We start from the raw sequence: 12,626 nt of genomic DNA on the forward strand, positions 1-12,626 counted from the left end.
CTCTTTATAGTTAAAAAATTTTTTTCCAGTGAATGAATAGGTTTGCATGTTTTAAAAAATACCTTACTTTTATTTTCCTTATTGTAAAAGTTATATTCATTGTAGAAAATTTAGAAAATAAAGATAAGCACAAAAAATAAATTAAGAAATTACCTGTAACTCTTCACCTAGAGATAAAGGTGTAGTAAGTTTTGAAGTTGAGAACTATAAGTCTTCTCACTTTGTTCTTCTTTTTCAAGATTGTTTTGGTTATTCTGAGACCCTTGAATTTCCATATGAATTGTATCAGCTAGTCAGTTTCTGCAAAGAATCCAGCTGGGATTTGATAGAGATTACATTGAACATATGGGTCACTTTGGGGAGTATTGCCATTCCAAGAGTATTGACTTCTGATCCATGAACATGGGATGTCTTTCCAGTTATTTAGGTTGTCTTTAATTTTTTTCAACCATGTTTTGAGTTTTCAGAGTACTGTTTTGTTTGTTTGTTTGCCTTTACACTGAGGACAAGCATACAAGGTACTGCGATCAGGAGTTACTTGTAGTTGTTCTTTAATCCTCCCTGTCAGCGTAATTATGTTATTTATTTGAAATCTATTTAAGCTCATTTGTTTTGTTTGTCTGCCATTATCAGTCAATCCTTATTAATCATGAACATGGTTCCACAAGTCAAAACTGTACAAAAAGTTATCCCCTGAGAAGTGTCACTTCCTCCTTTATCCCTCCCACCCTCTTCCCCCTCTACCTGTAGGTGGCGAATCTCATTTGCTCCTGGTTTTTCTCTCTGGTGTTTTTTGTTAAACAGATGTTCCTGTTTCTATTTCTTGTGTAAAAGGTAGCATATTACATGTATCTTTTGTACTTGGCTTTTTTTGTTTGTTTGTTTTTTTATTTTACTTTATTATGTTTGTATTTACCAACATGTCCCAGAAATCAGTTCATATCAGAGATCATCCTCATTCATTTTCATTGTGTGTACATGTCTCATGTTTTACTTAACCAGTCTTCTTTCCTGGACAATTTGGTTGTTTCCAATACTCGGTAATTACAAATGACGCTGCAGTGAATAACCTTGTACGTGTGTGTTTTTGTGTTGTTGGAGTTGTGTCTTTAGCATAAATTCCCAGAAGTGGAATTACTGGGTCAAAAGGTAAACATACATGTACTGTTATTAGGTCTTGCCAAGCTCCTCTGCGTAAAGGTCACCCCATTTTGCACTTGCAGTGGCCGTACGCGGGAGCACTTTCTCTCTGCGGTTCACCAACAGAGCCTGTTCAAGATTTTGCATTTTGCCAACTAGATACATGAGAAATGGCATCTCTTACTATTAGTGGAGTTGAATCATTTTTTAAATGCTTGAGGACCATTTTTATATTTCTCTTTTATGAATTATCTGCTCATATCTTTTGCTCATTTTGTTCTGTTGGATTTTTTTCTCTCAATTTTTATGATCTCTTTATATATCAGGGATATCAGCCCTTTGTGATACATGTTGAAAACATTTTCCTGTGATTGTTGTTTATGTTTGGCTTTGCTTTATGGTAGTTTTCCTGTATTTTTATGTAATTGGATTGATCAATTTTTAAAAATTGCCTTTGGATTTGAATCACATTTAGAGAGCCTTTACCTGTAACCAGGTTTTAGAAGAATTTACCCATATTTTTTGAACTTCTGTTATGGTTTTCTGTTTTACATTTAGATCCTAGATCACCTGGAGTTTGTTCTTGGGTTTGCTGTGAGGTAGGGGTGCGGTTTTATCTTTCTCCCAAAGGCCATCTCAGTACTGTTTCCTAAGAAGCCCACCTTTTCCCCAGGCAATTCTGGTGCTGGAGGCGTCCATCATACTCTTGCTTAACGTCGGACTTCCTGGTGGCACTGTCTTCCTGCTGTTCCCTGCGGGAGGGGGCTGGTAGGACCCACATGGCAGGGCTTTTGCTCTTCGGTAGAGGGCAGATGTCCGTGATCTCGTGCAGCGCCAGCCTGTCAGCTGTTCCTGGGATCTTTGCCACCTGGCACTGCTGTTCTAAGCCCTTGTTGTGTGTGGTTCTTCTCTCTTTACAGTTGATTCTGCCTTTCTCTCGCCTGCTTCATTTGTCTCTGCTTTACTCCCTCTTGTTTCTACTTTGTTTTACTCTTTGTTTGTTGACTTCCCATCCTGGGCCCTCTGTACAATCTTGCACCTTATAGGAACTCAGTAACTCTCTTGAATGAATGATTAAACGATTGTTGGATTGAAACTTGAGAGCCCTTGTGATGCTGCCTTTTTTCCACCCTTTCCCCACTTCTTCTTAACGATGCCCTTTCTCTTCCTTTCCTTCAGCCTGGGTTTCAGCCGGCTTGTGGCATTGATTTTTCCTGTCTGTAGACTCCTTGTTTCACTGGTTCACAATAATGTAACATGTGGGCTGTTGAAACTTGACAGATGTCATGAAAGATCAAATCCATCGCATACTAGTATTTTTAGAGTGTGTTATTCTTTTATTGAGTGAAGTTAAATCAGTCTGCCCCCCTGAGCTCTCCCGTGAGCGCTTCTCACCTTCCTGCCGAGGATACTGCCCTGGTTGCTGCGTGTGCCTCCCCCGCCCCCAGCCTCGGTATTGGAGTTGAGCAAACCATCAGCAGTGGTGCCCTTTCTTTAAAGGGTGGGGGGACATTTGCTCCTTCTCTCTGGTTGGGGACGTCTTGGATGAGACGAGGCACTAGATAAAGAGTGAAGACCCACCTCATTCTGCCCCCCACCCCGCTCTTTCCCTTCCTTTCTCCAAGGGGAAAGAGTAAAATTCAACAATGTAAAGATTAATCGTTAGAGATAATGAGACAAGTCAAGATGACCTATCATGTTTTAAATATTATTTCATGCCGGAAAACGAATGTCTTGTACACACAAAAAAGCACAGTAGCCTCGTGTTGAAAACGTAGGTCCGAGTTCGAGTCCCGCTCTGGAGGAGCTTGTTCTGTGGTCTGGAGAACTGGTAGGTCTGCTTCGCCTCTCTCGGACTTGTTTTCTCTGCTGCAGAGACGGGGCTCGCTAGGCGTCCCTCGCGTGTAGAGTTGCTGTGGGGTGTAAATGAGGATGCGCGGGGACCTCCCTAGCGCAGGTTCTCATTCCTCGTAAGTGCAGCACAGCTTTTGCTGTGATGGCATTATGACCACCCGTGTGGACTCTCAGTGCTCCAAAGGGATGCCCTGTGGTTTGGAGATGGGGTTCTCAGTTCTGTAAGGACCCAAGGATTGTCATTAGGCCTTGCTGATTTGAGTCTATTCTTTAGTAAGGATATATCGTAGATACTTTCTTTCAAGCATGCATCGCCTTTTCTTTTATTATTTATAGTTCTACCCTCTCCGTCTCTTGCTGTGATTTTTCACAGAATCTAGGAAACAGTCCTAAGCCACCTGCCTCTTCACAGTTCTCTGCGGTGGTTTTCTTCCCTGACTAGAAGAAGGTTTTGCATAGGAAGTTTTCTATGTTCCCCTTTACTTGGAGTCTCTCTGTCCGTCTGCCCATCTTTCACCTGTCTGTCTGTCCATTTATCTACCCACTCATTCTTCTGTCTTGTTCCAAAAAGTGTTTGTGGCAGCTTACAGAATAACAGATACCAAATAAGCAGGTAAGAAAGTGGGGCCAAGTTCAGACAGCGAGGCTAGGAGGCGAGCTTGCAGGAGCGTTGCAGGCGTGAGACACACACCTCTGCCCTGTGAGTTATAGGATCAACAGCAAACGTGTGCCTGAGGCTCCCAGCAGACACAGGGAAACAGGGTTTGTGGGAGATGCTCACTGTCCGTGAAATAAACAAGTGGCTTAGGAGAAGCCCAGCCTTTCCAGCTACTAAGGCTTAGGAGAGTAATATGTGAGTGTCTTCTGAAATCAAAAAGTATTTCATCTTTACTTTTGTCAGAGTTCTACGTGTAGTTGGTCACATTCTATGCCTGGAAATTTCTCCAAAAGTCCTCCCCACGTGAGTTGGATGGCTAGGGAATGAGGTGGTTCTGCTTATTGACGGGGTTGGCCAGAAACAGAAAATGACAACCTCACAAAGGAGACTAACGTTTGTCAGTTATATTTTTTTTAGCGCTGTAGGGTTCAGAAAATCCTTTTGCACAGTTTCCCTCTGTCTGAGGCGGCAGCGTGCTCTCTTACCAGCATTAAGAGCTTAGAGCTGTGGGATGGTTGACTGCTGACTGCAGTGCCGTCAAGACAGCCGAGCCAGTCACTGCAGGCGTGGTGCTTTTATATAGTGCATTTCGTGTTCTTTAATGAAAAGTTTCAACAGAGAAAAAACGTATTCTAAGTTAATTAACCTTTAGTACAATGCTTTGTTGATAAGACTATTATAGGGAGACCATAAGCTGTGAAGACTTCAAAAACGGCTTCATTATTGAAATTTCAGTAGAGAAGATTCACGTTTTGTCTCATTTGTGCCCCTCTTTTAAAGTAACAAAGAAACAAGACAGAAAAGGCAAAAGATTATTTCTGTTCTTCCTCTCGGTTTGCAGGTGCCCTCACCACCAATGGCATCAATCCAGACACCAGCACTGAAATTGGACGTGCTAAGAACTGCCTCAGCCCTGAAGACATAATTGACAAGTATAAGGAGGCCATTTCCTATTACAGCAAGGTGACTTTACTCTGTGGGTCCTTATGTAGTTGTGTTGTTTTAATCAGGAGTGCCCGTTTTACATCATGTGACGGTGCTGCGGTGTCTCCTAGTTATCTGCTTCTGTAAGTATTCATGTGTTATTCTCCGGTGTGTGATATTGTATGCGTAAAAATGGCTTTTTTTCTGATTGAAAACAATGGGTATTTAATAAGTTTGAAAGAAGCTGCAACAGAGGCTATCAGAGCCCTGCTACTCAGAGATAATAATTAACATTTTAATAACTATTTTCTGTTCTTTTTTGTCAGCGTGTGTTATCTATATCATAAAAAACAGGGAGCGTTCTGGACTTACTGTGTGGGGAAATCCATTTTTCATTTGGCGTATTACATGTTTTTCTATGTTATTAAATCTTCCCTGGCATGACTTTTCATGCCCAGTATAGCATTCTGTCCTGTGGAGGCATCGTTCTTTTTACTTTGGACTTAAACATTTTTTAATTCCAAATATACTTAACTGAAATACTGAAAACAAGAACTGAGGTTGTACAGAAGAGTAGTATCAAGTAAAAAATGAAAGGCCCCTACCTCCTCTCCCCTTATTTCCTGAGAGTGAAAGCTGTTAACAGTGTGGTGTATGTGTTTCATGACCTTCATGCCTATGAAATACATGTATATATGAGAAATACATGTATGTGTGTGTGTGTATGTGTTTTATTTAGAGAACGAGACCATACTACATGCTTTTCTGCAGCTCGCTTTGCTCACTCAGTGTGCATCATGGGTGTCCTCCCCTGCAGACCCGGCCCTTTCAGATAGAGTGCAGGGGTCTCCTGATGTGAGGATGTGGTCGCTTGTCCGCCGACACCTTTGGTGGGAGAGTGCCGTGGACAAGACCTAGACCACGTGGAAACACCGGCTCCCTCGGAGCCCGCAGCTCGCCGTGACTTACTGTGTCTTTGCCTTGTCGGTGGGCAGTTAGGTTTTCTCCCATTTCCACTGTCAGAAAAGAGGTTTGAACATCCTTGTACATATGTTCCTGTGATCTTTTGTTGGCTTTGTAAATATTCATTTTGTAACTAGTCATTTAAAAGTTGTAAGTATGAAGTACTTTTTCCAGAGCCCTTTCTTTTCTACTTTTAAAAATTTGTTTCTAGGATTATCAAAATGATCATAGCTAATTTGTATAGATGGAGAGACAGATGGAGAAAGGGACTGCAGATATGTACTCTGAGCAGTTTTGTGGCTGCCTTTGGACCAGAGAAGCCCCGAAAGAGCCCAGGTTAGACCAGGGGTGGCTTTGAATGCACTTGAAAGCCAGCTCTCGTGCCTTTACGGTGAAGCCCGGTGGGCGTGGCAGGTAGGTGCCCCTTCACTGGCCCAGGCTGATCCAGGTCACTGGCTGCGCAGAGCACCGTGTCGGTGAGGACTGGAGGCTTCATTGCCCTGGGAAATGCTTGATGCCACGAGCGCAGCAGGGGAGCCGGGGAGCCTGTGTGTTAAGAGTTCTCCAGTCCTGGGAGTGGGAAGAGCAGACACTGCTGTCGGAGCTGAGTTTGAATCCGTCCTCTCCTGTTCACTGGTCCTTGGACTTTTGCCAATTATGTGGCCTCTTTGAACTCCTGTTTTCTTGTCTCTCAAAATAAGAGAATTACAGCCTGCTGCTAGAGTTTTTAATCAGGGTAAATGATTTGTGTCTGTAAGATGCCACGTACAGTGACAGGCTCATTAGTACTGCTCAACGAGAACCAGGTTATCGTCTCTTCTTCTGCATGGCAGTGCTCGACAAGACATCGGGGGAAGGCCAGTTCCTAGTTTGTGTGTGATGCAAGTAGAAAAGCTAATGTCTTGCATTTCTCTAGCTGTATTCTTGGTCCTTTGCTTCATTTACCGCCTTCCTCCTTTTCTTTCCTTTCATCTCCTCCACCAAAAGAGCCTGAGACTTTCCCATGCACCCGGAGCACTAGATTAAAATTACTTTTAAGGTTGGTTCATCACTGTGAAATGACAGTGACATAAAAAATATCTGCACGCGTCCCAGATTTGATTGTATATGATTTGTACGCACACACGTATCGGTCTGCCTCCCACTTGCTGAGGGAGAAGGACCACCTTTGGTTTCCATTTGCTGAGAGTGAGAGCGAAGTCTTTTAAGCAGACTTTTGCCTGGCTTCTTGAATGGTTTTTTGCTGGATTTCTGCTTTGTGGCCAAAGGAGTAGTCTCCTATTAGAAGAGATGAAGTGGAGATGTAGACATTCTGCTGACATACTGGTGTCATCATCTTTGAGTTGGAAGGAACTTAAGACAGCAGAGTCTTATGACTTTTTATGGGTTAGAATCCATAGTGGCAGATTTTGAACTAGAACCTGGGTCTTCTGTCTTCGTGTCCACGCGGATGAAGAGGCAGCTGGGTGGGGGACGGCAGGCACCCTTCTTGCTTGAGTTCCAGGGTCTTGTGGGTTTTCATTGCTCACCTGCCTTTAGTTTATGTCCATGTGGCCTCTTACATGTAGGTCACTCTGTCCTGGTAGATTGAGTTTCTAATCAGCAAAAAGTTCTGGGGCCACTCATGTTCCCCAGAGCTTTTCTGCTGGCCTCCTGACACTTTGTAAATGAGACCGAAGAAACTGTTCGATGTAAAATCCGTACTGTTACTGTTTGCCCTCGAGTCCCATATGTACGGGGTGCTGTCTAAGGCTGTGCAAGTCAAGATCTGAACAAAGACAGGGTGATAGTCTGTGCTGCTGGCATTGCCACTGTAGTTTCAGAGTCAGACACACCTGAGGTAAAATCCTGCCTTCGCCAATTAGAAGCTTTGTATGTTGGGCAAGAAACGTTACTTTTTTGGGTCTCATTTTCTTTATCTGTAGATAAGTTCAGTATTTATTTTAGGGTTTTTGTTTTAGAATTGAATGAGATAATCTCCTCATTTATTCCTGAAATACTGATTGCATGGTTCTATGCTGCTGTCCTGGCCTTGGCAGCTGATTGCCAGGGACTGAGCAGTGAGAGTGGCTGTGGCCCCGGGTCCCAGAGCTTGTGTTCCGGGGTGTGCTTGTAAAAGACTGGGTGCGAGGTAAAGTTTCAGTGAATGTCCCTTCTTTGCCTGGTCCCCATTGATTGTGGGTATCTTTCTACTAATATATGAATAATTTTTTATGATTGCAGTTAAATCTCTTTTAATATTTAAAATATGGAACTATAACCAAAATATGTGAAAAAAAACGAATTGACTTTTATTTTCCTTTCAGTAGAAGTTGCTTTAAGAGTTTTGAAGGAACAGAAATTATTTTATTTCCATGGAATCAAGTCCCTATGTTAGGTTTTTTGGTTGTTGTTAAATGGTATATAAAATGGGTAAATTTTGGCTTCAGTGTTGGTAGTTAGGTTGTCTTTGATGGATTATTTGCAGTAGATCATAAATGATGCGCATGTCCCATATTGGAAATGAAGGAACAGTAGAGACGTGCTGCTTCCGACAGTCATTTCTTTTCCCACCTCATAAGTAATTTCAGTAAGAAGCGTGAGCCAATTGTGTGTTTTTGCGTCTTGGTAACCAGTAAGTGGCTGACTGCGTTTCCGTGAGCAGCCGTGCCGTGCCGGCCTCGGGGTCTTAGTGAATGCTTATTGGGGGTGGTCGGCCCTGCAGCACATCTGATGCCCCCGTGAGTGCTGGTGAGGGTCCCCCAGCCTGGGGCTCTCTTCAGGCACCAGCATACGTGTGTTTGTTTACCTCCGGAAACCTCTTTTTCAGCTGCAGGGAATTTTTTCGGATAACTCGATTGAAAATCACTCCAGCTGGGGATAATTGGGACAAAAAGGAAAGGGGTTTGGAGTAGAAGAGAAGAAGGGCAGAAGAATAGGGAGGCAGTGGGCTTGGCAGTGGGGCCTCGGGAGAGAGGAACCAGCTCCTGCGCCTGGCCCTGCGCCCGAGCCACACAGCTTGTAGGTGGCCGCGGACCCCTCTCCTGGACGGGTATCACTGTGGGCAGAAGCTTGAGAGCTGAAGGTGAGGGCGGGGCAGCACCCGCCCAGGGCGAGTCACCGAGGTCTTCGGTCCAGTCCACGGTGTCTTTTCTGGTCGTGTGTCTTCCCGTGTCCATCTCAGGACCTGAGGAGCAAGAGCAAGGAATTCAGAGAGAAACCCAGGCAGACATCCAGCTGTGCTGACAGGAGGGACACAGTGGCCCGGGGAGCTAGGACTTTTGTAACAAAGAAAAAAGAATTTGCAACTAGTACAGCAGAGCTGCAGGTGTGAGAGTCTAAGACTGTCTCAGAGTGAAAGAGACAAGTGGAAAGGAATGGCGAACTTCCCATGGACCATGTTGTGAAATTTTGTAAAATATTCTGCTGTTGTTGGTTGAATTACTTGAGTGAGTGCAAACATGTTTCTGTGGGCATTTACAGGCTCACGCAATCCCGCCAGCCCCTCTTGCCCCCGTCAGGGGTGGGCTTTCTCAGGCACAAGTCCTCACCCCTCGGGCGGCGCTGCGGGTCCTCGTGCTGGGGACGGGCTGCTGCGGGGCATTGAGTCCCTGTGGCTCGGCCTGCGCAGCATGACAGGAACATCTGTACTCTGCTCTTTTGACTGAGGGGCGTCCTTTTCCCCCTACAGTATAAGAACGCCGGGGTGATTGAGTTAGAAGCGTGCGTCAAAGCCGTCCGTGTCCTCGCCATCCAGAAGCGGAGTATGGAAGCTTCCGAATTTCTCCAGAATGCGGTTTACATTAACCTGCGACAGGTGAGTGGGTGTCCTCTCACAAGTGGAAGAGTTAATGCAGTTCTCCTGGAAACTTTTCTCCTCGAGTCCATCTGATTTTTCTGTGCTGATTCAGTATGGCCTGCTATAAACTCTGCAGTCAGAGCTTGAAACCCTGATGAATGGGGGTCTCTATTTTACTTCTTTATATGATAGTCTTTTACTTTCCAAATTCAGAATTTTCGGTTCTTTCAGAAGTTTTTTGGGGGATTGGAGAAACAACTTTGCTCTCACCAGCTTTGTGACCTGCTGCTTTATGCCTGTCACTTACTTACCTTACTTCTGTCGCCTGTGAGGTGGTTCCGTTTGTGGCCCTGTCCTGGTTGTTCATGTTATAAAACACGAAGTTTGTGAACGTACAGTTCCTTTTACACTGAAGGCATTCCACAGATGTTACTTAAATCTGGATGTGTTTTTAACAAGACAGAATCATTAGAACGTTTACTTGCAGGTTGCTAGTGCAAAGTCCCTGAGTTGATAGTCCAGGTGAAAATCTAAAATCTTTCTAATCTACCTGGATTTTTATGGATAAGGCATCCGAGACTCAAAGTTTTCTTAAGGACCCAAGACCAGGATTAGAATACAGGCTGGTGCAACGTAGCAGGTCTTCCCTGAGCCCGGCATTGTGCTAGAGGGCGGGGGGAGAGGTGGGGAAGGCAGGTCCTGCCCTCACTGGGCTGACAGTTCATGGCAAAGACCTTCACCTGGTGAAGAACTTGAAGTTTATTTTAAGAGCAGTGGGTTTTGAAAGAAAGATCTTAAGAGCACGGGAGTGACACAATCCTACTTGTCTCAAGTAGGGGAGAGGGTGGGGGGGCCGATTGGGAGACTTGAGTCCAGGTGGGCAGTGTTGGTGGCTTCCACCTGAGCAGTGCGACAGTCAGTGGAAAAAAGCGAACAGATTGAAGACATGTTTAGGTGGTAAAAGGGAGAGGATGAATGATGTCTGAGAGGGTCAGATGGAGTAAGTCCCAGGCTTCTGGGTGGATTAATGAGGTAAATGATGATCCTGCTGTGCTCTGAGAGGGGAAAGCTGCCGAGGGAGTTCTGGGGGAAAAGTGATGAGTTCAGCTGTGGGTAAAGTGAAAGACTGTTAGATGTGTGGGTCTGGGAGTTCAGGAGGGGGAGGGGAGAGAGAATTTAAAATCATTTTGTCTTGTGAACATATAAAAAATTATGAGTAATAAGGCACTCATGCCTCTGAAATCCGTATTTGACCCATTAACATTTTGTCATATCGACTGCAGAGGTTCTTAATTTTTTAAATAGAAATAAAATAGAAACAAAATAATGGAGTTAATGAACATCTTAGAGTTGATGTGTATCCTCCTGGAACGTATTTTGATACCTCATCTGTTTATGACCCTAATCTATAAAACGTTAACTAGTTTAGCGTAAGAGTTAAGCAGAGGGACTCGATATACATTCCTGGGGCTTGAAGCTGACCTCTTGGGCAGAGGATTTAGCCTCTCTGTGCCTTCCTTCCGTCTCCTGTGACTGCCCCTGGGCCCCTCGCCACAGCTGATTTCCTAGACTAGACGTTGGGAGGGCGGCTGCTCAAGGGAGTAGGAAGTGGCAACTGCCAGGACACCGAAGCGAGAGACAAAACACAATAAAGCCGATAAACCAAGTACAAACAAATACCCCGAAAATAGAATCCCACAGTGTTTTGAGCCACCTAGTGTGAGGGAGACAAAACCATGTGGACCCAAAGCTCTTGAGCACATCAGTGTCGTGGGTGGGAAGGTGTCATCAGAAAAGGGTTGAGAAAGGTCTTTTGGTTTCCCTTGACGTTTCCGGTTACGGTGGGCAGGAGAAGTGAAAACCCACCGCTTCACAGTGGAAGGTGCCGTTTTACGGGAAACTGACCCAAGGGTGGAAACCAGCCGTCAGCGGTGCTGGCAAACGATGGACATCTGGATTGGATGGGCCGCTTACTGCGACTTCTGGGTGATCTGCTGGGAGGGGGCGGTGAGCCGGGCAGTAGGTTTGCAGGGTGAGCCGGGCAGTAGGTTTGCAGGGTGAGCCGGGCGTAAGCCTGGCTCTGAGGCTGCTGGTGCAATGAGCAGACCTGGGCACACGCGGTCCTAATGGGGCGGCCCGGGGTGTGGCCGGGGACACCTGCAGTGCTGAGGATGAGAGGAGGGCTCCCCCAGTGAGGTGTCCCTGTGAAGAGTGGAAACCTCCACCTGCAGGGGCAGAAGAGTCTCTGAGCAGGGGGCTGGGTGCACAAGCACAACCAGCCTGAGCACAGAGAGCTCAGGGAACCAGAAGTCATTCGGGCCCAAGCAGCTTTGTTCCTGAGAAACTGTGGAGGGAGATGCTGAAAAGGCAGGCTGGGGTCGGACCCTGTGGTGGGTCATGAGTGACAGGAAAGGACTGGTCAGGCAGGTATGAGAGAACCCTGTGGGTGTCCCAGCTGGGGTGTCACGCCGGAGGGGAGGAGCAGAGTCATGGACTTTGCCACTCATTAGCTGCATGACCTTGAGCAGGATCACTCTGCCTCTCTCTCCGTCTTCATCTGTAATGTGACAGAATGACAAGCTCACGTCATCAGAAGGCTTAGTTTAGCTCCGATCTTGGTGGCCAGTCCTGTCTCAGTGCTACCCTGCAAGGCTCCTCAGCAGCTGCTCTCATACTGAGGTCGGAGGGCGTAGAGGGACAACTGTAGCGCCCGAGGGCAGGAGGGAGGGTGCTTCCGACCTGGACATTTGACTACCTGCAGCTGCAGACCTGCAGGCAGTTTGGTTGAGGTCGTGGGGGGGACTTTGGAGGACCTAGCGTCTTGAGACTTGCTTGCCCCTGGGGGACCGGAATTGCCTTTGCAAGTTAATGTTGAGAATTTGGGCTCCTGGCAAAGCTGTTTTCACAGGTGGGTATATACATAATATATATAAAATAAAATTCTTTTATTTAATGTGTGAATCTTCGCAACTGTTGGAAACAGCCCTCCTGCTTTGTTGGCCTGGTCTCCATGGAGGACACTAGGGGTCAGCAGAGGTGTGTGGAAGAGTAGGCAGCCCGCCATGCTGCTGCCTGTGTGTCCCCCAGCAGGACGCTCTGTGGAGTTGACTCAGCTCTGTGTTTGGTTGCCAGATGAGCAGACAGCAAAATAATGAGTTCTGGTGGGATTTTATAATGACAGGAACAAAGAAGGACCTGCAGTTTTTCTGGAGTAGAACATGCTTTTGGTTCTTGATCCAGTGTGTTCCATTGTAGAATTGTTGAGTTGTAAAAATTCTGGGACTGATTTTGGCTGATCTTGGAACTTTG

The 12,626-nt window shown here is 45.7% G+C and overlaps 1 protein-coding gene across 2 annotated transcripts in view; it reads left to right on the forward strand.

The window, feature by feature from the left end:
• Positions 1-12,626, forward strand: part of TRAPPC9 (trafficking protein particle complex subunit 9) — a 404,385-nt gene that overhangs the window by 30,333 nt on the left and 361,426 nt on the right. For both annotated transcript variants that reach the window (XM_064476810.1, XM_064476811.1), the window contains 2 exons: positions 4,494-4,615; positions 9,210-9,335. In XM_064476810.1, coding sequence (XP_064332880.1) covers positions 4,494-4,615; positions 9,210-9,335 — 248 coding nt within the window. The remainder of the gene's footprint in view (positions 1-4,493; positions 4,616-9,209; positions 9,336-12,626) is intronic.

Source organism: Camelus dromedarius, chromosome 20 (assembly GCF_036321535.1).
Source record: "Camelus dromedarius isolate mCamDro1 chromosome 20, mCamDro1.pat, whole genome shotgun sequence".
NCBI classification, from domain to species: Eukaryota; Metazoa; Chordata; class Mammalia; order Artiodactyla; family Camelidae; genus Camelus; species Camelus dromedarius.